At 33.8% G+C, this 26,521-nt stretch overlaps 2 protein-coding genes across 4 annotated transcripts in view; one reads left to right on the forward strand and one right to left on the reverse strand.

The window, feature by feature from the left end:
- LOC116350680 (beta-catenin-like protein 1) overlaps nt 1-2,072 on the forward strand; it is a 2,784-nt gene extending 712 nt beyond the window's left edge. The window contains exons 3-4 of the mRNA XM_031782567.1: nt 314-1,827; nt 1,901-2,072. Of these exons, the coding sequence (XP_031638427.1) occupies nt 314-1,827; nt 1,901-1,989 (1,603 nt within the window). The 3' untranslated portion in view covers nt 1,990-2,072. The remainder of the gene's footprint in view (nt 1-313; nt 1,828-1,900) is intronic.
- A 7,666-nt stretch (nt 2,073-9,738) lies between these two features.
- Nucleotides 9,739-25,085, reverse strand: LOC116350822 (acetylcholinesterase-like). 3 transcript variants are annotated; one of them, XM_031782791.1, is made up of 10 exons: nt 24,349-25,085; nt 13,448-13,795; nt 12,926-13,039; nt 12,277-12,849; nt 12,026-12,188; nt 11,820-11,941; nt 11,366-11,741; nt 11,069-11,278; nt 10,815-10,978; nt 9,739-10,660 (listed from the first exon to the last, which is right to left on the reverse strand). In XM_031782791.1, the coding sequence occupies exons 2-10, from the start codon at nt 13,644-13,646 to the stop codon at nt 10,506-10,508; spliced, it is 2,076 nt and encodes a 691-aa protein (XP_031638651.1). In that variant the 5' UTR covers nt 13,647-13,795; nt 24,349-25,085; the 3' UTR covers nt 9,739-10,505. The 3 variants fall into 3 exon arrangements, with proteins under 3 accessions (XP_031638651.1, XP_031638650.1, XP_031638648.1); XM_031782790.1 differs by having other exon boundaries at nt 12,926-13,078; nt 13,448-13,790; nt 24,349-25,084; XM_031782788.1 differs by having other exon boundaries at nt 12,926-13,078; nt 24,349-25,084.
- Nucleotides 25,086-26,521: the final 1,436 nt, after the last annotated feature.

Here is a 26,521-nt window from a genome sequence, read left to right on the forward strand (position 1 = left end):
TTTTTTTATTTTTCCCCTGTCTCTATAGGTTTCAAACCTAGCGAACAATCAACCAGTTGTTCGATTGCAAAGAATGAGCAATGATTTGTTACGGCAATGGAATGTAACAAATCATTGCTCATTCTTTGTAATCGAACAACACTACTACCAAATCTCAAATTAAAGCAATGTCGTTGTAAATGTGTGACGATTACTTTGCTCTTAAACTATACATATTTGATTTTCATTATATGTTTCCATTACTTCCATTACGTTCCATTACATATTGATTAATTTCCATTATTTCCATTCTTTACTTTGTGAATAACCCTAGGCAGATGCCCGAAAGAAGTTCGAACGGTCAATTGCGCAAAAAACAACGAAAATTCGCTGGTCACTCATCGAATTTGGCAAATGGTCGTATTCAAGTGCAAAAGGAGCCCGAACTCACCGAAGAGGAACGACAAAATATTCTGCGCTATGTGGAAGAAGAAGAAGCCAACGGTGAAACACTCGACGAGAATGGACTACGAAAAATGATTTTATTATTTGAAAAACGAAATTTAAAAAATCAAGAAATGCGAATCAAGTTCCCCGACCAGCCCGAAAAATTCATGGAAAGTGAAATCGAATTACATGCCGTCATAAATGATATGAAAGTAGTTGCAACCGTGCCCGATCTCTATCAATTATTGGTTGAACTGAATGCTATTCCAAGTTTGCTTGAATTGTTGGCCCATCAAAATACGGATATTAGCGTTGCCGTTATCGATTTAATTCAAGAGCTGACCGACGTTGATATTCTTCATGAGAGTTTAGAAGGTGCCGAAATATTGATAAGCAGTCTACGAAAGCAACAGATTTGCGCTTTGCTCGTCCAAAACATGGATCGGTTGGATGAATCGGTTCGCGAAGAATCGGAAGGTGTGCACAATTCATTGGCCATTTTCGAAAATTTAATCGAAATCCATACGGAAATCTGCAAAGAAGCAACCAGTCAAGGTTTACTGCAATGGCTTGTAAAACGTTTGAAACAAAAGGGACCATTCAATCCAAATAAATTGTACTGCAGTGAAATACTATCGATTTTGGTTCAAGACGATGATGAGATGCGTTTGCAATTGGGAACATTCGACGGAATCGATATTCTGTTGCAACAACTTGCCGTCTATAAACGTCACGATCCAACATCAAATGAGGAACAAGAGTATATGGAAAATTTATTCAATTGTTTGTGCTCTTGTTTAATGGCCAAAGAGAATCGCGATCGATTCTTGAAAGGCGAAGGTTTGCAACTGATGAATTTAATGTTGCGCGAAAAGAAACTCAGTCGAAATGGTTCACTCAAAGTTCTCGATCATGCAATGTCCGGCACAGATGGCAAAGAAAATTGCAATAAATTCGTTGATATTTTGGGTTTGCGTACAATTTTCCCACTATTCATGACAACACCGAAAAAAAGTAAAAAACGAATCATCAGCGTTGAATCGCATGAAGAGCACGTTCTATCGATTATCTCAAGTATGCTACGAAATTGCAAAGGTTCGCAACGTTCTCGATTACTATCGAAATTCACCGAGAATGAATTTGAAAAAGTTGAACGTTTGCTCGAATTGCATTTGAAGTATTTGGAAAAAGTGGATGCGATCGATGCTGAAATTGACGAAGATAACGAAGAAGAAGATGAAGTTTATTTGAAACGTTTAGCGGGCGGTCTATTTACACTGCAACTTATCGACTATATAATACTAGAAATTTCAGCGACATCCGAAACCATCAAACAACACGTGGTCAAAATTTTGAACCTAAGAAAGGCATCCATGAAACGCATCCGACATATAATGCGAGGTAATCATTTTCATTATTTTTACATTTATACGTGGATTTTAATATATTTGGCTTGTTTTTTCGCTGACTTTAGAGTACGCCGGTAATCTGGGAGAGACGGAAGATAATGAATGGCGCGACCAAGAACAACAGCACATCATTCAACTCGTTGATCGTTTTTAAGACTTTGATAATTCTGAATAAAACCTTGAATCGTTCACTGAAAATTATTTATAAAAATAAATAAACAAAAATAAAGAGAAAAACATGTGTTTTAAGTTTTATCCATGAGTGCAAATAAAATCCAATATCCAAAATGCATTTAAATCAATATAACGGTTTGGTAGTTTTTTTTTTGCTATATTTTGTTTTATTGTAGGATATTTGAGCTAGTACAGAGTACACTTTTTCTTGAATTGTATTTTACTTCGTTTAATTAGTGGCGAATTGAATTTTCTCACTTCAAAAAGAACAGAATCGTTGCACATATCATTTGAAAGACTTTTGTTGATTTTATTTTCTTGTTGTTGTTCAAAATTTCAAGAAACATGTAAAAAAATTTGATAGAAACATTCTAACTCTTTATAAATGCAAGGCATTTAGCAAAATTCATAAAAAGACTTTGAGTGTGCTATCATTTTAATAGATAATTAATTAATAACATGATTTTAATTTCATCAATCTCACATTCAAATTGAATTGAATCGTTTCCATTGTATTCGTCAATTTACTCAATTAAACAAGCTAGATCAACGTGTTTTTCTTCTTTGATAAAAATTCAATTAGAATCAATTAAATAAACATCGAATATATTTTCTCAATTGAATTTGAATTTGTGATTTAAAATATGTGGTAGATTCAGAGATTATACTGTGGATAGAAATATATTAGTGCATATTTGCCATCAAATAGAAATATGCGATATTCGCAATATATCTCGTGAGATGTATGTGCGTCAGTTACGAAAACACGAATTCTTATTGACACGAAGCGAGACATGAAGAAACACAATTACATGTATGTGTGAGTACGCTTCGTGCCTTGTATCCTATTCTTTATTCCCCTTTTTCATCTGCCTGCTATGTAGCGTAGCAGCCTTTGCCAACATGCATATATGATAGCAGACGAAAGAGTGGAATAACGAATAAGACGCTAGGCATGAAGCATACACAACACATTCTTCGTATCTCGCTCTGTATTCTTTTTCGTGTTTTCGTAATTGACGCACTTATACATCTTACAAGCGGCGAGATATATTGCGAATATCGCATATTTCTATTTGATGGCAAATATGCACTAATATATTTCTATTCACAGTATAGTCTCTGGGTAGATTGATAACGGATAACACGGATCTTTTTATGAATGTCAATGGATCTTGCAGTGTATAATTTGCACAATGTTCTGTACATTGTGTGTATGTTATCGATTCTGCGACAGTTTTAAAAGAATTAGTAAATTGCATATGGAAAACAAAAATGAACATTTCAAAAGAAAAACTGAACTCAAAGTGACTTATGTACATAATTTAGTGTCACATTTTTTTGGTTGTTGCTTTTTTAATTTTTTTAAATGTATTTTTTTGGTTGTATTTAGTTACTCATGTTGGGTTTTACAATTAAGGCAGCGAAGACTGGGATCACGTATAGCGACATGAAACACTCATTTTATTTAGGCTTATCTAAGTACCTTTTTTACTAACATTTAATAAATAAATTTCTTTTCGGCATACATTTTTATATTCATTTTTTCATCCATCATGTTCTTGTTGTTGTTGTTGTTTCATTTTAATAATTTTTGTTTTGTTAGCTATTTATTTAGTGTCATTAGCTATATAATAATTTATTTGCTGTTTCCACACAAAAATGAGGAAGACAATGAATCGTGAGAAGTAAATTAAACGAAGTTGAGTGTTTTTAATTGGTTGTTGTTGTTGTGGTTTTTGTATTGGTTGTTTACATCGCATTCGTTGACGAGATAGTAGAGTTTTAAAGCAATTCGTTTATTTGTGTTTAGTGTGTATGTTGTATTTGCATACCATATAGTACTATATATTTAATAAAATCTCGTTGCCAGGGGAGAATTGTTTCCCAATGAAAACTACTTACTTTAAAGTTCGAATGTGTACTATTCGCAATAAGAATATGTTCAACGACGAAAATCAAAAGGAAACATACATTTTCTTATGCATTATAATTTATAATATAATTATATGATTTGTTTTTTGGTGATTTTTTGTTGTTGTTGTTGGACTTCTAAAATATGAACAAATAATATACTATTTTATCTCTCTTGGATGTTTGTGTTTTATTTATTTAATTACTAAAAACAATATTCAAATAAAAAAGAAACACATTTCCACATAGTGGAAAAACTATCCAATTGAGGTCGTTATTTTTTTCCATTTGTAATTCTTGTTTTTCTTTTTCTTCTTCTTTCTTTTGTTTAACTCCAAATTGAAATTTAACCTTTCGTTTTACTAATAGTCCAATAAAATGTGTTACACATATTTTTTTTTGTTATTTCGATTACACGATTCTGGTAGAAACTTTATTCTATTTAAATGGGACGGTTCAATAAGAAAATCAAAGCAACAAAAAACGAAACAGTTTTAACCCTTAACCGGGCAGATGGGGTATCTAATACCCAGTAGCTCGATTTAAAAAAAAATACATAAAATCTTATTGTAATCTGCCAAAACGTGTTCTAATATATTCTTTTATACTTTTTCTAATCTTTGACAAAAATTATTTCGATTACGGTTCTCTAAGTGCCACCGGAGTAAGGTTTAGACAAAAAATCTCAACTAGCGAGCTGTGTGGAATATTATAACATTGCAAGTAGTAGTGTTAGTGTTTTTACCTGCGCAGTTAAGGGTTAAAGAAAGAAGACTTTTCGATAATATAACTTTTGTTTTCAGATTGAAAAATTTCTTTCAAGTAGGATTTCACGAGAAAAAGTTAAACAAAAAAAGGGAGCACACATTCTTCTTTGTCGATTTTGATCTTCGAATGAATGTGTATTTGGTATGTATGCCCTTTAGGTGTGAATTGAAATGGCATTTATAAGTATTATAATTTGTGTTGTCGACAGCTGACTATTTCGTAGTGCTAGCATAAAAACTTGAAAGTTTCTTATTTTGTTGTGTTGTATTTAATTGAAAGAAGAAAAGAAATGTCAGTTCGAGCACATGTGTTCCATAACAGTTGAATTCTCGTTGAGTTTTATTTTTGGAAGTAAAAATCAACATACTCAGTACTCACACATATTTTCTCATCCCGTCCAAATTGGAAAAATTAAGTTATTGACACACATCAAATTGCTTCCAATGTCTACCCTTTTACTACGTTTTACTATGCGTAGCAAGTTTTGATCGAATCTATTTAGGAAATAGAACCGGCATTAACAGGAAACTGTTGTAGAGTCAATGAAAGTGTAACACATTTATCATTTTTATGCCACTTAATTAATAGTTAGTTTATAATTCATGTACCGCTTTATGATTTTATTGGATTTTATTGTGTTAATATGACATTGGTTGTTTAATTAATAGTTTTGACATTTTTTTCTTTCTCTTCGTTTCACTCTATCATCTTCTGTGACATATCATTAAATTAGTAAATTGCATTTGTTACCGAATATTCCCATCGTAATGTGTATACTTCTATGACATTGATTTATTTATTGTTTTGATAATGATCACATCCATATTGAGCGGATGCCTTACATCTATTGACAAAATTGTTTAAATCGCATTTTGCTAATTTCGATAGCTGGAAAATTCAATAATACTCACTCTTTATCGTTTCATTTTTATTTTTTAATACATATATATTAAATCTCTGGAACAAAAGTGCCTTTTAAAAAATTCAAATCGGTATGGAGCCATCGGATTGGTGACCGACAAAAATGTGCATTAAATACATGCAAAAAGAAACAAAGGCCTTCAACAAAGCAATAAAGGCCATGTAACTAATATAGCGGTTTGGTACTCAAAATTGTGGTTTATTATGAGTGCTGTGCAATAGTGCAATAGGGTGGTTCAATACTCATCGAAATTGGCTGACTCGTCCCGTCACCTCATGAGGATGTCAGATAAAGTTAGATTTTGTTTAAGTTATTTTTTCGACTTAACACACCAAATGACCAGAATCAGCATTTTTTTATTTTTTTTCTGAACACTAAAAAGTGTAGTATACTTATACAATATCACATATTTTTATGTTCAAACCATCAAAAGAGGACCAGAAAAATGCCGTATTTCACTTTGGTGTGTTAAATCAAACAAAATGAGCCAGAAGTAAGTATTTGTCAACAGAGTGTAAAAATTGAACCACCCCACCATACAACCACACCGCTCGGCCAAGATTATTATTTTCATACCATTGAACAGCAGCCACAACCTCGTCGATTCTAAAATATACTTATTTCATTTAAAAGTATATATAGTTTGCTATTTGTCATACAATTTAAAAAAAACGGTTTTCCTAATGTGCCCTGATTTACACTAGTAGCACCGATGAGAATGTATAACTCAGTTGACATAGGCAATGATTTCTTAACAAATGATAATTGCCATATCCTCTGATGTTGTTGGTTTATTTCTGAGTGTATTCGACACACAAACAGAACATTTAAGCGTCTTAGCTAACAATTTTCGAATAGACTTTTTTTATAAACAGACATTCACAAAATACAAGTTTTTTGGGGAGCCGATTAAAGCATCACCATGCTTTGTTCGAAATTGGAACGATCTTCTTTATGCTCTCAATATTAGTGTTTCATGAGGGGAAAAAACTTTTGAATGAATGCGATGTTGGCGCTGGCTAAATTCAGTTATCAGCAAGAAATGATACACCAAATAAGAAATCAGAAATAATACTTAAATTATATTTTAGCTTGATTTCTAGGCAAAAAGGAGTTTTTTTTTTAGAAAATAAAATATACATATTTTTCCGATTCGGTAAGATAAAATACTTTTTTCAGGCGGTTTAAATAAAATGACACGTTTTCGATAATAATTTGTCTTGATTTTATTGAGGATTTTTCGAGTGTGACAAATAGGGGGGAAAAAACAAGAAAAATAAAACGGAAGATAAATAAGAATGTAAAAACTCTTAATGCACAATTTAAAATAAAAACCAAATAATGATTGAATGAAAATCGTCTCACAATAGAAAACTAGCAATAGGTATGCCTTTATGCACTTAGGCGGCTACGGGTTCAATTCTATATGTTAGTCACGCATTTTTTTAAATTTGCATTTTTTGTTTCTTCTAAAATTAATGTGTGTTTTTGTCTCTTTTTTCTGCTTAAAAAAAGATGCTGTTATGCATATTCATCTTTTTGTTTCTTGTCTTATAACTGTTTTAAAAGAGTTTGTTTTCTTCTTCTTTGAGGATATATTCTTCCCAAATAATCATCATCTCCTTTTTCTCTCCGTAGAGTATCTACTAAGCTTAAATGATATGTTTAATTTATGAACATTTTGAGTCGCATTCTTCAGTCGATAAAAATATTTTCTTGTTTTTTTTTGTGTCTATATATAATTTTAATTCTTTAAATAAATTTATTTAGTTTTTTTGTTGTTGTTGTTTCTTACACATGATGTATAATAATAGTAATAGTAGTAAATTTTTTTTCATTTTAATAAAGACAATATTCGGGATGTTGAAAACTGGAAAGCGAGTGTGATTGTTGAAACATATTTGCGTTGAATTCTTTAAAATTGACATCTATATCTGTGCGATTTCTAGGCAAATCGGTTGTTTCAACTCTTCGTTCGCTTTCGCTAGCTTTCAAGGTCTACAATGTCGTGTAATGTCTCATTCTCTGTGTGAAAGTGTTTTTTTTTTCTATTCAATAAATATGTGTTTGTATTAGCTTATGTGCAAAATTACTATTCGTTTTGAGTTTCTGTCCTCACAGATAATTTTTTTTTTTAATATTTTTTGTGATTTTTTTCCCTCCATTTAAAATAATTAAGTAAAAAGATTCTGGAACCATAAACGATATCTCTACGTTTTTTTGTGCTGTGTCGGCTCATATATTTTCTCTGTTTATTGTTTGTTTAGTTTTTTTTTTGTTTTCTCTCTTGTGGACGAACGATACACGAATATTTGCATACTGAGGAAGTAGAAATTTCTTCTGTCGCTAAATGACCCGCTAAAAGTAGTGTGTCGCGTTGCTGCTACTGCCTCATTGCAAAGCAGTCGCGCATGTAATAATAGTCTCGTTGCAATATAACAAGAGTACTTTATCGTTTGTGGAAAACACGTCAGCCGCCAAAGAAAAAAAAGCGTTGCGAATATGTCATTTGTTATTTAAACGGTGGAAACATGTAATATAATAATAATAACATGGAAGCCACATTTCGGAAATTGCAAATTTGCAGTAAACTTTGTAATATACATATAAGCTGATTTAATGGTTTTTCGAACCGAAAAAAACTAAAAAACCGAACATAAAATCAACCGAATAAAAAAAAATTATTGCGTGTGTTTAACGGAATAAAACAATTCGCGCGGTGATCGATTTAGCTTTAAATATCATAAAGATTCTAAAATTCAACGCTTAGAAACTGTTTCCATTTCATTTATGCTTTCCACACTTGAATATAATTTAATTTTGATAACATCAACGTTTCAACATCTACGAAATAATTCGTGAAAAATACAATTTTAAATTTTACAATCTCTTTCTCACTTCAAATCGATTATTATTACAAACAAAAAACAGAAGAATAAAATGTTTATAAAGTACAGTTCACAATGTGCCCCAAAAAAATTTGTTCCTTTGTTTGACATGCAATCATACAATTGTGTCAATCAAACGGTGCAATGAAAAATTATAACATTTTGTATTGTTTTCGTCTAGTGTTTACACCAATTAATATTACAAATCTGATCATAATAATAAAAATGTGTTCTTTTTTTCTCGCATAAATTCGACCATATTCGAATTATATTAGATTTAATTTTCATTTCAAAACATGTTTCAAAATTCATACAATTTTTTGTGTCATCAGGTGTGACCCGCAACGAAAAAAACATGAATTTTTCTTTAATAGTTCCATTTGATAATAATTTTTCTTATTTCAATTTGGAAAATGCATTCGAATCGAAATGAAAACATTCGACAGCGTTGCAGTGCGAAATACAATAAAAGCTCGTGATGGTGCCGATATAAAATTGGTTGTAATGCCATTCGAACAACAATCTCGAAACAGAGTTTTCTTCTTTCTCTTATACGTTTTTTTTTACTTTCTTTTTTGCTGATCAATATATCGCGCTGGAAACTGTATTGATACAATAAAGATACGCTAAAAAGGGTTTTAGCCAGTTGATATTGAAGAAGAGGATAACCAACAATTTCTTCAATGATAATAATAAAAAAAGATAACAAATCGGCGATTGTGTTTTTGTGTGCAGCCAATAAATACAATGACAGCGAACGAAAAACAAAAGAAACGTCGATACACACGAAACAATTCCACTGTGATTGTTTCGGTCGTTGTAAGTACGAATGCACATTATCATTAGTTCGGGATTATAGGTGCTGTGTGGTTTTTGCTGTTGTTGTTGTTGTGTGGACTGGAGTAAGTGTATTCGTTGAATTGGCTAAGTGGAATGTGGTGTTTTTTCTCTATTTTCGAACCGATTTGGCAGACATTAGGTTTGAGCTATGGATATAGCGGCTGCTATTTCATAGCCGCTATTCATAGGCGCTATTGATCTCGTTTTAATGCATTTATGCATATTGTGCGTTATTTTCTACATCTCTCTCGTACTCACATTAAAATGTACAAAAGAATAGTAGGCTATGATATTCCTACTCGGTTTTACATACAGCACACGAATCAAATAGCGCCTATGAATAGCACCTATAAAATAGCAGCCGCTATATGCATAGCTCGAACCTAATGTCTGCGATTTGGGCTTATATTAGTTTTCATTTTTGTTGTTGTTGTTTTGTAGTCTTTCGTTATTTGTATCAAGCAAATGACCCTTATAAAGTCTTTAGTGGTTGTTATGAATGGGAAATTTGCACTTAGGTGATCTACAGCATTGGTCTACATTATTATTTTTATTTATTTTTTTTTATTTTCATTTTTGACTTGTCCTTATCTAAAGTTGATTTTTTTCTTCTTCTCTAATTTTATTACTTAGTGTTTATGCTTTTTGTTTGGACCAATAATAAACGCATTCAAATGAAAAAAAAAACAGGCATTTTGAATGAAATGCGGTGTCAGTGGCATTGATCATTCTTTGTTTTTTTCTCCTTTGGTGAGTATGATTGAGATGAGACGTGAAGATGTAAGAATGAATGTTGTTTTTTTGTGTATTTTATGTTTTCTTCTTTCGCTATTTTGAGTGTTGATTTTTATTTATATGAAGCAATTTCTCTTTTTAAGTGTAATTAAACATCTGATCAATTTCTTTCATTGAAAAATCGTGATTAAATAGACGCAAAACAAATGTTGTTTGTTTTAGTTTAGTGAAGAGGTTCGGATGTTATGCTAGTAGGGAAATCAAATGGTTTGCATATATTTTTTTTGCCAATGAATTCTAAAGTTTTGAGCATTGAAATGTTTTCGCGTTAACATTCTCACCCACTTTAGATAATGTGTCGTAGACGTAATCGTAGTTGTTGTCGTCGAAGTGTTCTAGTTTGGTTGGTTTGTTCATTTAAATGCTTATTTACGCCGATGTCCAACATAATAATGTGGCTCGAATATGTTTGATACTATGAAATATCAAGAAAACTATGGCTAAACTTGAAGCTACATAGCTATTAGTTGTTATGGTACGACCACCATTAGTACATTGACTACTATTTACCGACGCTGGGGGGGCTGAAAATGAAACGGAAAATGGAATGGAACGATTTAAGAAAAGAAACTAAACATTTGATTTTTGCTAATTTGAAAAAAATAAAAAGTTTTCAATCAACCAAAACAGTTTGGTTGTTTAAAGAAAATGTTAATCGGTTCGTTAATTTGTACTCACTTGTTGCTGTTAAAAGTTGCGGTAAATAGTCTTTCCAGAATGCACATTGGCGCAGTCGTGGTCCCCGACCAATGTGTGTTACATTTATGGCAAGCTCATAAAACTCTTTTCCGTTCGCACTGTGCTTGGGCCATAGGTTTTCAGTTGATTGACCATTTGGATTGCTGCATAAACGACGACAAATTGACATGATGATTAATGAGTGACGCGAAAAATGAGACGTACATTTTGCAATGCATTTATATGATACCTACCCATATCTAGCGAAATTGGTCCAATATCGCATAATACGCTTGCTAAATTGTTTCTCTTCCGGTGTGTATTCAAGTGATGGATTTAATGCCTCGCCAAAGACAAAATTAATTTCATCAGCATGCATTACACCAGTCCATTTAGGCCATGGACTAGTTGTACTTCGATGACTATACAGATACATATACACGTTTAAATTCTCCTTTGCATATCTGATGAGAGGCAAACAGATAAATCCATTGAATTCGAAGTAAATCATTTCATTGAACAGCTTTAGAAATTGCTATGATTCTACATACCCGTGAGCGAATTCATTGACACCGCATGTGAAATGTTTGTCACCGACCATTTTATCTAATGCATCTCGATTACTATCCACATTATTCGGATCCGTCCAGTTTGTGTATTCGAAAATAATCGCCTGACGACCGGCATTATTTACATATGGATTCAATTCTTTCACAGCCTGCAAAAATTCTTTACGTGAAACCGTAATGCCTTCCTCCTTTTTAAACAGTTCCGTCAAGTAATAGATTATAAAGTAATTTCCTTCATCCGTATTACTTCCCATTAGAATATCAGTTTTCTTGAATCGACCATTTGCAATACTCTTTTGTGGCATTTCATCTAAAAATGCTCCATCGACAATTGGAGTAAATGGAAACTCACAAATACCTGAAATAGTTTCATTTAAAAATCAAATTAAAATTAAAACTGTCTTACAAATAGTGTATATGTATAAAATGTTCGTACCTAATGAGCCCCATTCATTGTACACCAATGTTTTCGGATCTTTCTCTCGCAAACATTTTGCAACATCAGCCAAATCATTCTCATCATGTGGACAATTAACGGCTTCAGCAAGTCGAAGGGCTCTAAAATGTGCGCAATTGATTTTAAATTACAAAAATCTCGAATCAAATGTGTAAATATGGAATGAGCTAGAGAATGAGTTTTACCTCAATATGGCTTCTTCGCGTTTGATAATGGCCCATGGAGCAGTCGCAGCTCCACTTTGCATGATGGCACGTTGAAATAGGTCTCTGGATAGAGCCGACAGTAAATGCAATGATACAGACACAGCTCCAGCCGACTCACCGAATAAAGTGATGCGATTTGGATCTAAAACGGAAGCGCAATTGTAATTTTTCAAATAAAAGCAAATAAATTGTGAAAAAAAAAGATTCAATATGCAAAAAAGCAAAAGTACCTCCACCAAAGTGTTTAATGTTATCTTTAACCCAGCGCAGTGCCATATTTTGATCGAAAAGGCCAGCATTTCCAGGTGCTTCTGGTATGCCAAGATAAAGGAATCCCAAACTAGCCACACGATACTGAATCGATACGACGATAATATTCTCTTCGGTTGCGAGTGCTTTGTAATCGTAAACATCCAGTGTGCTTGTGCCTTGGAAAAATCCACCGCCATAGATCCATAGCATAACTGGTGAGTTTTTGGGTCGTGGATGCGGCACAAATACATTTACATAGAGACAATCTTCCGATAGCTGTGTATTTGGATTCCACATTTCGGCACCGCGAAAGTCACCGAATACCGTATCCATGATTTGAACACATGAATTAGGCCGTACAGTTGTATTTAATATACCGTCCCATTTGTCAATTGGACGCGGATGACGATATCTCAACTGTCCAACGGGTGGTTTTGCATATGGAATACCAAGAAATACATCCAGTTTTTTGCCGGACGCCGATGTTAGAGTTTTACCTCGAATTTTTCCCTTTTCAATAGCAACGACTAATGGATCATTGTCTTCTGGATCTAAAAATAAAACAATTTTTTCATTCTTTTGAATTTCTATCACACGCACACACATTCTTTGGGGATCTATACTAACCGTTATTCGATTCTCGTCGACTAATATTCTTTCGTTTCGTTGAAGTAGCTGATTGAACGCCGTCTTTTAAATGTTCTCGCTCTAATGTACCTAGTTCAGGATCAACTACTCTAACTGCTTCGCCATGGCCCAAATATGGAGTGAAAAAGGCATCTTAATTTTTGTTTTTGTTTTATATACGTACATTTTGTTTTTCATTCCACAAACACACGGAACATAACCAATAAAAAAAAACAACAACAGGAAAACAATAAATAAAACAACGTCAAGATCAAAAAAGAACGTTAAGAAATTGAGAGCATATCAAAGTGAAAATGCAATGTGTCTGTGCCATGTTTGAGTGATGGCCGTCATACTACACCATATTCTCATGCCCACACGCAGACACATTGTATATTCTATTATTATATACTATTTATATTGGAAATTAGAAAATATCGAGAATAGTAATAGTAAATATTTTAAAAGTTCAAAGAAGATTTTTATTGATACATTTTTATTACATGCAAGAATTCAACTCACCATCGTCGGCAGATTTTTCCGCTGAACTTAAGTGTCGATCATATTTCAATGCTGTTTCGTATGGCAAATTATCAACGTCTCGATGTCGACCATGCACTAATTGAAACACGCCACAGATACCAACAAGAAAAAAGAGTACATTTCTTACATTCGCTGCTGACCTCACGCTACCAAAATTGCCGCACAGTATCTCCATCATGTTGGAGATACAATATTCAATTGCTGATTACAATTCGCTTCAATGCTTTTAATTATCACTTTGTAATTATATTGTACGGAAGGATGACAACGACGAAGATGATGATGACAACTCGAACGAACAATTTCACTTCAAAGACACTGACTGCCCTGAAAAAAGAAATCAACACAAATGCTCTCGTTAAAAATACAAAAAAAAAATATATATGGAGAATGACATTCATCAAGAAAGTTAAATGAAATGAAAAGGGATTGTTCTTCTGTTCACGTGCAATGAGCACAATAGCGACACACACAACCAACGACATCAGCAACAGAAAAACCAACGACGATGACGACTACAGCAGCGGCAAGCACCAGCACCATATTAGCATTGGCGACTGGTTATTAATGCGGCTCAGAGAGAAATAATTTGCATCCGTCGTTGAACAAAATGCATTTAATGTAATACAAGCCATTTGAATATAAAACGAGCACCATAGAAAAAAAGAGAGAGAGAGAAATCATGTTCGCATTTTCGAATTGCATGTCTAACAGTGGTGACTCACACGAATCAAAAAGAATTGAATTGAATTGCAGCGCGCAACATTGCCTAAATTTTCCAAATGAAAAATTAGAAACGAACGAAAAAAGAAAATCTGTAGCAATGTGCACATTGCATAAAATGAATGCGCTATATAGTGCAATCTGTATGAAAACTGTAAAAATGTACCCAGAACGGAAAAATTTAATAAAGAAAAATTGTTTTTTCGCTTCGCGTTTTAATTTCATGAAAAACGTTGATTGCTATTTACTTCATCCGTAGATTAATTCCAAACTCGATATAAACCGAGTGTACCAGGGGTACGGTGTGCATGAGAGTGCTGAACGAATGAATAAGAACAATAACAATATAAACAAGAGAAAGAAAAAAACACACACACCAACTCGACGAATAAACACAAAAGTTGAAGTACGCTGAAAGCAGTTATTAAGCCAACGTAAAAAAGGATATGGATAGGAACAATGAACAATAAAACTATGCTCGGATACTTTTTTTTTCGTTGTTTCATGACTCGAGGTCAAATGGTTTTTATGCTGGAAATATACAGTCAATACTCTGCATGCGATTTGAAGAGTGAGAGTAAAACAAAAAAAAAAATAAAAAAGAAGAAAACACGACGAAAAACACGATTTTCAATTATGAAAAATCGGTTACATTTTAAGTGAAGCGCATTTTTATTTGTTAGAAACAAGTGAATCTGCTGGCGTGTATGTATTGTGCTTGCAACCGATTTTTGTCAATATATTCGGTAGCATTCTGATTTAAGCGATACATTTTCAACAAGATCACAATTTAAATTGCATAAAAGTTGTTATACATGTTTTATTCATTTTTCTTTCTATCTTTTTCGTTCACTACTACGTTTCAAATTTGATGCGAAAAATATATATATATCACGAATTGAATCTGGGACCATAAGAATGCCGATAGCTTAGTCGCAACGTGCTGATTCACAAGCAGCTTTTGTTTCGAACAAGTGAAAAATGTATACATATATTTATATACAGTACACGATAGAAACAATTCAATTGCTGTTTATTTCTTTTCAAATTCGAATTAATGGCTCCGTGGTGCTGACTTTATCGTCGTTTTCATTTCAATTCAAGGGTTAGTTTTGCACCGTGTATATTTCACATATTTTTCATACATATATGAAATTCACACCATTCACACATTTCCTTTTGCTTTGGTTCGAATGGATTTTTCCCTTGTTTTTTTATGAGGCGCTGCGCTGGAAGCAGTTAGAACAAAAGGAAGAATCGACACCACTTGGACAGTAGAAACTCACATACAAACAGTGCAGTAGATTGAATATATCGATTTCAAATTCACAAAGCAAACAAAACTTGAACCTTTGTCAATTTATCGATATGTATATATTTTATATCTTGTGAATGGCGCAAATAGTATAACATTGAATGTGCGATTTTTGGATATCATGGCACTCAATTTAATGTGACTGGGAAATAAAACAACAGTGAATAGAGTTTTTATCGCACATGGAATGAACAATTCGATGTTGGTGTCGGATTTGAAGCCGTCCTTTGAAGAACGGATCGTAAAAACACGTCTTTTGATGTATATATTATCGAATTTTATTGCAGTGATATATTCAGCACAATATTGGAACACAATGCGCACCCATAACGCATCACCACAACCATATCTCTTCAATTGCGGTTCGAATGGCTACAAATACCAAGCCATTTGCACACAATCGAAAAAGTTAAATCGATTGAGAAAAAGTTGAATTTATTTGTCGATTATAGAAACTGACACCGCAACCAAGCGCCAAGACAAAGTTTTCAACTGGAAAAATGGTCAATTTCCATATATTTTTGCCATTGTTTTCTTATTTCATTGTTGTGTGTTACATAAAAAAATATATTAATAATAATTTGATAAATTTACTTTTTGTTCGTATGTCACGTATGAAGTTCGTAATTGTCCGAGCATTAATTCAATGGACAATGAAATGAAACATTCAATTGTCAACGTGACGCACATTCACCCAAAGAGAAAACATTCTCTTCTTGGGACGTTTTTTATTCTTTATCCATAAAGGTAGAATAATTATGCGATTGTGCCGGTGACAATGCGTCTCATTCGTAATTGCGTGTTTGTTCAATAGCTTATAATTTTTCGAATTTCATAATCAATAGCCATTCGTCCTTCCACAATGTTATTCCCATTTCACCTTTTTTAGCGAAAATTTCAACGGAATGTATTCAATGTAACGGAATTTTAACCATTGTTGTTGTATAATCTTATTGTTAATGCCATTGTTGTTGGTGTTGTTTTTGTTGCCGTTGATTGTCTGATTTATTGTTGAGATTGAGCTTCCCACATTGTTCCTATTAAAATAGATTATTATCAAGAGAATATGCTGTGTGAAAATTTTAATTGCTTCCATACTAACTAGAAACATTCATCGAGCGTAATAAACGATCATTTGATGTAGCACGCAATAGAATAAAATATCAAAATGGGGGAGAAACAGGGATTGAACAGTGGACGGTGAAAACGAAAGGATAAATTGTGACCATGGTTATGTACCGTATTTTGTGTTATGTTCATTGATGTGTTCATGTTATGGTTGACCGGTCATTATAATTATCCAAAAAAAAAATGTACGAACGAAGTCAAGTGATTCGAGTTGGTGATATGTATGAGTAAGCATATGGTATTTTTGCGTAAAATTAATCGCAGCACATTTTTGTAAGTGGATGCTTTAGAGCTTTTGTGAATTGAATTCCGCAACTGTTCATGTCCTGTTGACTACAACCGAATTCACATTCCGCACATTTCGACGGATAGCGTATTAAGTTCGCTTGTATATATACGCTAGCTAAGCACAAAAATGAAATAGAAAAATCAAATAAAATAAAGCATATGCATACAGTGTTGAAATTTATGTGCGGCGAATTTCATGTGAGATCGGTACGATTGATATGATTATGTAAAATTTATTCCGTAATACATTCCCAAGGATAATAATAAAGGATTTAATTCAATGCTCAAGAGATAGCAGACAGACATTTGAGAAGTTTGTGAGGCTCGCACAACCGCAACAGCCACTATAACTGTTCGTTATTCGGCTACTCGGTATTACACAAACAAACACACACTTCTCTCGCTTCTTTTTCGCATTTCTGCGAATGTTTTTGCATTTATGCTGGTGTAATAATATATTTCCTTAGTTTTTTTTTCGTCTGATTTCCCACTTGAATCCAATGCAAATCGCTCGACTATTTTATGCATAAAAGCGGACAATGAGAAGGAAATCACCCTCTGTTCTCTACAGTTCCATCTTCTTTTCTCATTCAAAATCAAAATGGTGAAAGTGCGACAAACAAAGAGATAAATTTGCACGATTACAATACGATACTATTACATCAACAGTAAAACATATCGCTCGATGGGTTTTATTGTTGCGACATAATCTACCTTAATTATTCTTAAGGCACGCAAAACATTTCATTTTCATGCGAGCCTTTTCATTTAACCTCTCCTTCAAAAGACTTTTTTTGTTTTATTCTTGTCTTCGGTTCACTACTTCAGTGCATGTAGTTTTTGTCATACTTCTCTGGTTTCTCATACCACACAGAGCGTATTGAGAGCTTTATTTAGCTTTGTTGATATTCAATTATTTCTTGTTCCCTTTCGAATGTCCTCAAGTGTACTGTGTGTGTGTGTGTGTATGAGAGAGTGTGTGCGTTTTTTCTCTCCCTCGTCACACTCGAGTTGGTTCACTGGTGCACAACACCACTCGAACTCGATTTCATGTGGCACTCGGGTGCTTTTAACTACTTTAGCTATGAATAATTGTTATTACAGCAAGTTCCGCATCGATAGTGTGGCATCATTCATGTCGTTAATTGTTTCTGGGTTAAACAATGCACGGGGTAGAATGGGTGCATGTGTGTACATGTACATGTTTGTCATGTTTCGAACAGTTATTCAGCAAGCTGTCAAAATCGCGCTAAGCAACTTCATTCTCAATTTTATACCGACAATCAATTCGTTTTGTTTGAAATGTTTGCAACGCAAACACACACACAAATGGGAAAACTACATTTTAGCGGCAGAAACAGCATTTTATATAACTGCTTTTGACAGTCGTTTTTCATTTTACTTTATATAACAATTGTTTGGTGGCTTTTAAAACTATACAGACTGATTGCTTTCCTGAGCGCATAAAAGTCGAGATTATTGTTTTTACTCCGTCGTCGTCATTGTCGATGCAATGGATGGCCGCTTTGAATTATACCGTTTATAACACAATCTTGACAGTTTGTTTCCAATTGCTGCTGAATTGTGTGTGGACATGGCATACATACAGCAGTAGACAACGAAAAACTCTCTACATGTAGTTAAAATCGAATGGAAAAGGAAAACATTTGTTATTTGTTGAATGGCATTATCCGTTATGTAACCTTTTGAAGGTACTGGACACATACCCAACCGCGTTTTTTATATCGAGCATTTTTTTTTTTTTTTTGTTCTTCAAACATACATCTGTCTATCGCAACATAGAGAAAATGGGTTTCTTTTCGCATTGTGCGACCGAATCGTTATTGCGTTTGCTATATAAATAATATGTATAACCGCCGAGTTTTTATTTGTTTCGTTGGTCACATACAATGGCCCCAGTTATACCACACATACCGAAAAGTATGTTTACAGAACATTATCATCGCGTATTTTTTCCGTTTTGCGAATTAGAAACACAAATATTCCGCTGCCACCGAAACATATATTTTCGTAAATTTTTTCGCGCTTCATCTGCACTTTGCACGGTATGTGCTGTTCGCATGGCAGACCTTATATTCAATAGATAACATTTTCAATAGACAACAATGGCTTTGCGTGTATTGAAATAATCTTTTCCGTTTTCACTTTTCTTCCTTTCGTTCGTTTTCTCGGTTTCGTATAAAATATAACATTGAAAAGTTCTTGAAGAAAAGAAGAGAAAGAGAGAGAGAGAAAAAAAAGCACGAAAAACTTTTCCATCGCTCCTCGCCACTCGTTTAATTTATGTACGTGTGGCAAACGATGCGAAATCAAAAACCAGCAGGTGAAATAAATACATATTAATTCCAGTTTCGGTAAAACGCTTTGAACTTTTGCACTTATGTTGAACTGAGCAGAAAGAGCGAACCACGAAACAAATATACATTGTTAATAGATAACAAGAATTGAAATATGTATATAATCTATGTGTGTTTGAGTACAGTATATGTGATATGGTTAGAAATGGATTCGATTTTATCGATTTGGTCGTTTGATTCCGTGCTGATCATCATTGTATTATATATAATAATAATGTATTTATTCTATCATTCAACGTAAATAATGGCTGCTGCCCCCGAAAATGCGGCAGTCTGAAGAGCTGTCAGCCGTTGTGAAACTTCCGAAACTTTTATTTTTATTGCCACAAAATATGTCCATATAAATAAATAAGTTGATTGCAAACTGTTAACCATTATTCGCGCAATGAGAACAAACACGCGCCACTCTATGATGGTTCCATGTTGTGTGTTGTATATCACCAATTTCTATTTACATGTACACAATTGACAGTTTATAATGCGTGTCATAAAGCGAACGTCATGTCACTTACAAACAAATGATGCGAAACAAACTTTAATGACAACGAACAGGCCACATCGAAAGAACAACACACGACAGCCGCCCAACTCCAAAATGCTTACCATCATTGTATAGCAAACGAATCAACGAAAGCTTGATGAATGTTATATGAAAGCGCTTATCCGTGCCGTGTGTTGCGCGTGCGAGTCGACACCATCGAACCTCGATTCAATGAAAGAAGACTAGGCCAAACGAATATGACTCTATTAAATTTTAATTGAATAATTATGTCAGAGTTTAATGTGTTTTGACGTTAAAATATTGATCATTGAATATGCTCTGTATCTCTCACGCGCACAATTCAGTTTTCTCGCATTCTCTTCATCGGCCAAATAACTTTTAGACGATTTTTCGGCGATAAGTCATTTCCCATCGGGACATTTCGATAGATGTTGCACTGACAAATGGCTTCGAGAGCGCTTTTCTCATTCCTTTATTATCAAAGTCACATGGCTTCCATTAAAATTACGTTCTCTCGCATTTATTCGTTTTATATTCATTTGATTTTAAAATATTCTCGTCGATAAACTGGAACTGAATCATAAATTAAATGCGAACCACTGAAACAGGCCATATGCATATTTTAAACTGTGAACACCAATCAACATCAGTTTTGTTACTGTTTTCTTTGGCTTATTTTTTTTTTTGTTATTGTTGTTGACTACAATTTTTCTGCTGCAGCGTCAATGCAATCAATATGCAATGCACAAACATTATTTGCCGAAAACAAAACGAAAAAATTACGGGTTAAAATCCAATCTGTGTACACTAAAACCAAAACTAGGTTAATAATGAATATAAATTGTTATTCTTTCTCTCTCTCACACATACACACACACTCTCTCTTTGTTAAATTCGTAGCGATAGAGCGGAAGCTGATTGGAATTTAACGATAATTATATGAGATTATCGAATGCTATAATCCCGGTTTTTATCCCGCATCAAGATCCATGTATTGCTATCAATCTACTCTACGGGATGAAAAGGTTTTACATTTTAATTATGCATTGTTGACATCATCGGGGGCAAAGTTTAATGTGTGTAAGAGTGCCTTGGATGGCAATGCTGTAAATGGAAGCCCAAAATTATTTTACACACAACCGAATATATAATTTTTCGAATGAAAAATAAAATCCGATATGCCATACATATTGAATGAATTATGTGTGTATTTTATACGTGTATACGATTGCAACTAATCTGTGTTGTTCTATATTTTATGTTTCACGATACGGTTCCAAAGCAGCAATTTGGGAAGAATGTTCGAAATGAATCGAAATCTCTGCAGTCGAATTTTCTGAAATGGGAATGGTAAATCCATGTGCTCTGTTTTGGTTTGTTCGATGGCGAACACACGTACACACACACACCACACACAATGAGAGAAAGAGCCAAAACATGTGCTAAAAGATATTGATTTTGTTAAGGGGAAATTATGTCAGTCATAAAAGAAAGACTGCTTTAAGAGCCTTGACGATGGTGGAACAAGAATATTACGGTGTTTTTTTTTTCTTCTTTTCTTTGGCAAAATCGACAACTGAAAAAAAAACACTGAAATCCAACGGAATTTGGAAAAAAGGAAAGAAAATGCGGCGATTGAAGCAACGATAAGATATAAAAGCACAAAAAGAGACGGAACACATTTCAAAGCCATAAATTAAAGGGAGTTTATTCATTTATTAATGTGTCTAATTTTAAGTAGTGTGCACTTCTCGCGTACACCGGTCATCAAACAACCACATTCTCTAACCATTTCCATCTAATATTTCATTCATTCACTTGAATATTTCAATTAAATGTGGTGCAAAAGCCATTTCTCATAATAACGCATTCTTCATCGTCGACGTCGACGTCGTCGTTTCCATCGTTGTAGTCATTGTGAAGTCTAGAGCCACTTGAAAGTATGACACATTTTTACGTCAAACATCCGAACAAAATTATGCTGAATTTTGAATATATTTTATTTTAATTTTAATTTACATATTTCGTTGAGCATCACATGGCAAAGGAACAGTGGTAAAGAAAAACCGAAAAAATGAAAGAAAGAAGAATGAATGGCGACGCGCTCCCTTGAAAGGCCAATGTATTTGCAATTTGACACCGTGGTGTGCCCGTGTGCCATTTTTTATGCCGTTTGCAGTACGCGTTTTTATTACACACAATAAAAACTGGAATTAATGTTTCAACATCACCGAGGATATGAAGTGAAGCAATGTTCGCGGCATTTATGTGAATTTAAATGTGGGGATTCCAAAACTCAATAGCCATCTGAGTGTATGGATCATAGTGCTTTACGTTATTCTTACTTTCTCCGTTTTATTTTTATTCCAATGACACAACGCATCGAAAGCTGAGCGCCGAGTACTCAAGCAAGGTACCAAGAGCCAGCGACCAAGAAAACATGCGAGAGGGGGTGAGAGAGAGATATACCAATAATTTGATGAAAGAAAATATGTGAAATTAAAAACCATACAGATATACGTATGCGAACAGAAGTAAACGGTTTGCTCACTGAAATTTTACAGCAGCGTCAGGTTTACTTAACTCAGTTATGTGTTATTTTGCGACTTCTTCTTCTTCTTCTTCCATTTTTTTCTTTGCTGAATGCTTTTTTTTGGTTTGTTCGCTCTCCCATACATACATGCACGCTTAAAAGCTCTGCATTGCATCATATTATGTCAAACAGCGAATATCGCATACAGAACTTCCACCGATACATAATTTTGCTTTATTATTTATGAAAATTGTTGGTAAATTCTTTTTTTTCCGTCTCATTCACTCCCTTTTTTCTTTCATTTTATTTCTTTCTCTTTTTCTCCTCGATTTTCCCTGCATTACATTTGTCTCGCACTCTCAATGCATGCGTTTAAATTCTTATTATTACTACATTTTTTTATTGTTGCTGCAAACGAATTTGAATAGTTTAAGAATAAAATTAACGTATGAATTTATTTTGTTGTGACGTTAAACGGTTTGAATAAATTTTACGGTGCCCCCTCGGTGAGGTTGCATGTAAAGAAGACACACACAAAACACAATTTGTATGAGCGCAAACTAAATTGTGAGTGTTCGAATTTGCGGAAAATTGAATCAAGTTTTTGTGTATATGTTTGTGTGTCTGCATGTTTGAATGGATGGAAGTTAAAGAGTGAAAAAAATAATAAAGTTTTGTGTATCCTTTTTTTCCCTTCCATATATGCCATCTCAATCGAAAATATGTATGATGCGGAAAGTTTGAGGAGCAAACGCAAAGTGCAATTGAGAGGAAAATCAAACGAAGAATACGGCGACCAAAAATTTTTTTACGGTCAGCATGTAAATCTGTCATACTGAAACAAAAGCATCGAGTTGAAAGAAAATGAATAAAAAAAATATATGTGATGATGTACATAGTTGAAATACAAGTGGCAAAAGAAAAACGCAAACGAACCGAATATGTAAAATGAATATATCGAATGTGTTTGCACAAAATTGATGCGAGAGAGACAGAGACAGAGAATCGGTGTATGCGTGCTGACTGTATCTGTGTTAGATAGTCTCTCTATCATCCCCTTCGTATTGCGGCAGTTTGACTTCGCTTATCCAATGGCATACATTTCTATCAGCTCTCTTTGCTGTGCTTTGTACGTACATCGGTACGAGATACAAAGATTTTCGTCTTCTTTTTTTCAGTTTTTCTTCTCTTCGTCTGCTGCTGTCGCTTTACTTTTTTTTGTCTTTTTCTTTGGGTTTCTACATGAGCATACATAATGCATACATTTATATGACATTATGTGACACGAGCGAGTGAAAAACCAAAAGCACAAGCACACAAAAGCGATGGCACACAAAAAAAGCGACGGCAAAGAGAAAAAAAAACAACAACGAAAAAATATTCTTGTATATCTTTATGTTTGATACAGGTTTAATGTTATTCGGTTATATTGCGCGTACATTTTCTATATGGCATATGCTGATACTCGCATACTCTTGCTTGCTCATCCTCTAGAAAGAAGCAAAAAAAAGCATGCAGAACATTTCATTTGAAATATAGATATCCGCCATTTTGAACGAGAAAAAAAAATAAACTAGATTCACTCGAAATTTAGTTGTCAGTCGGTCGTGTGTCAAAATGATGCACTTTCATTACATTCCATAGTTCGGTGTCGATTCTCAAACGAATTCCTATCTCTTGTTATTTGGTGAATGTGATTCTACACACGCACGCATGATAATGCTGAGAAAATATTGCTGCGCTTTTGCGAATCGAGCAAGTAATTAAAAGCACACTTAAAATCTTTTTATGTCTGCACAAACCATATTTGGCAGCTTTTTTCTTTCTCATTCATTTGACAGAGAAAGTGAGAGACGAGAGCAAACAAGTCGTTGACGTGATTATGTTTTGTATTCGTGCTGTGTCTCAGCGTCTTGTTTTCACCCGACTTTTATTTTCCTCTTTTTTAAGTGCTGTCGTGACAAAAATTTCCTATTGTTACTGTGAAAGGCGATGATGGAATTTTTCACTTACCTAAAAAATATGTTGAACCGAGTATAGAATTTGTTTCTGGAATTGTTGAACGTGTGTTTTGCAGCAAGCTTTTGAAATCACACACACACACTCACACTTAAGTTGCAGATTTTCCGTTTTGATGATGCTTCACAATTGATGATTTTTTTCTTTCTCTCTCTCTCTCTCTCTCTCTCTCTCTCTTTCTTGATTTTCCTTTTTACCTTATTTAAAATTCGATTATTTATTTTTTGTACGATCGAATGGATAGATTTATTGTTTGTTTAATCTTTTCATTAGTGGTAAAACAACTTATTCTCATTTTTAGAATTCAAATGAAAGTGATTTATATCAAATTGACTAGAACTTCACTGCAAAAAATAATAATAAATAAACAGGATCGTGTTGCTCTTTTTCTGTGATTTTTTCCTCCTCGCTATTTAAATAACGTTAAAAGTCATTGGATTTTGTTTCAATTTTTTGAGTGGAAATTTTATTTGTTCGTTATGCCTTTTCGTCAATGAAATCAAATTTATATTTTATTATTCAAATGATAAACTTTTTTTTGTCTTTTCTTCTCCGTTTTCTCTCTCGTTTGTTTTTTTTTACTGCATTAAATTTTTTCTAACCAGCATGAGATGTTGGAAACCAATTTAGAATGGAACTTATTTTTTTTTACTTGTTCGAAAAAAAATCGTATCGCAACCGTTCGAGCACCACTCTCGATTGAAAAACTTTCTCAACTGAAATACAAGATATATAATTTATTCAGTCGCATACAAAAATTAACTGCTTTATTGTTTGCTCACTGATTCGGTGGAGCTGCTGAATGCTGCTGCTTTCTCGCTTCCTCCACCTCACTGTGTGTATGCGACTGAGAAAATTGTGATGCATGTGTGTGTGTGTGTTTGGTGGTGTGTATCCTGTGTGGGGAAAATGCGCATGAGAAGTGGCAGAATGCCGCTGGTAAGGGCTTTTTTACAGTATAGACAATTGATGACGTCAGTAACAAATGGTATACAACACGACTTACGTTCAGCATACTGCACGCGCCAAACAACAACAGAAAAAAGCACTTTTCACTGTAACAATCGAGTGGAGGAAATGTTGCTCATGTGTGTTTGTCACAAATATCGTTATATATAGTCAAAAATCGTACATACATAGGTCATATACACATTTGATGCTCCTCAATATCTGAGCCAAACGAATGGAGTACAATGGGGAATGGAAAATAATACACACCGCTGAAATTGACACAAATCAAGCTCAGATGTATATTTTGTGTTCGGTGGAAATGTTCCATTTCTTTTTGTTCACAAACATGCAGTTAACAACCAACGGAATGTTGAAAGGAAATGAGAGTGGAAGTACACATTTTTACACATTTTCTTCTTGTTATTAAATCTCACTCTGTCTCTCTGATCTATCGACTGCCTTTGAACTTTTACCATCATGAAAACTATTTTGTAGCTGTCGCCGAACGAACGAACCATAAAAATGCGAGAAGAGAAAAAAAATATATGGTAGAATTGGTAACGAGAATTGGCGCAGCGCAACGAAATAAAAAGTCAATATTCAATGTAAAATAACCTGGGGGAATTGATCGAATCAAATAGAGACGAGTATTGTGCGAATGCATTCTACTAAATTTTTTTCTTTTCCTAACCACTCATCTTCATTTGTCGAGCCAATTCACAAGAATTACTAGACTGTACATGTGACAATGCATATATATGAACCGATGTAGTGGACGATAAATAATTGCGACTTTAGTCTCTTGGCTTTCAGTAAATAAAAGACTGAATTACAACAAACGATACAATTTCTATAATTGGATCTGTAATTAATTCTCTTTTTCGACTCTTTGCAATTAGGGAAAATAAATGGGAATGAACTGATGTGCGCTATGAATTCATTATGGACGGGAAAAATGTGTCGGGTTTAACAAACTGTAAAAGGGTATTATTGTTCTGTAAAAATTTTCCGCATCAAAAAATAATAAACAAACTAGCTCATACCTTTCAGTATGGCAAAATTTTATTGGATTTCATCGATTTCTATCTGACTACATTAGGAGTATTTCAAAATTTTCATCCAAGTGGATTTTTTCGTTGAAATTTTAAGAACTTTAACGCAAATTGAAGTGAGAGAGATAGCTAGAAAGTTGGGGATTTATCCATTTGTAAGATTG

This window comes from Contarinia nasturtii, unplaced genomic scaffold (genome assembly GCF_009176525.2).
Source record: "Contarinia nasturtii isolate CC-2019 unplaced genomic scaffold, AAFC_CNas_1.1 Cnas_scaffold_4311, whole genome shotgun sequence".
Taxonomy (NCBI): domain Eukaryota; kingdom Metazoa; phylum Arthropoda; class Insecta; order Diptera; family Cecidomyiidae; genus Contarinia; species Contarinia nasturtii.

What these genes read in the sequence shown, in the direction of transcription:
- LOC116350822 (XM_031782790.1), bottom strand. Translation starts at nt 13,646, where the DNA reads ATGATGGAGATACTGTGCGGCAATTTTGGTAGCGTGAGGTCAGCAGCG. An exon ending in TCGACGAGAATCGAATAACG is followed by an intron (nt 12,850 to 12,925) that starts GTTAGTATAGAT and finishes TTTTATTTTTAG; the next exon opens with ATCCAGAAGACAATGATCCA. An exon ending in CGCGAAGAAGCCATATTGAG is followed by an intron (nt 11,942 to 12,025) that starts GTAAAACTCATT and finishes CGCACATTTTAG; the next exon opens with AGCCCTTCGACTTGCTGAAG.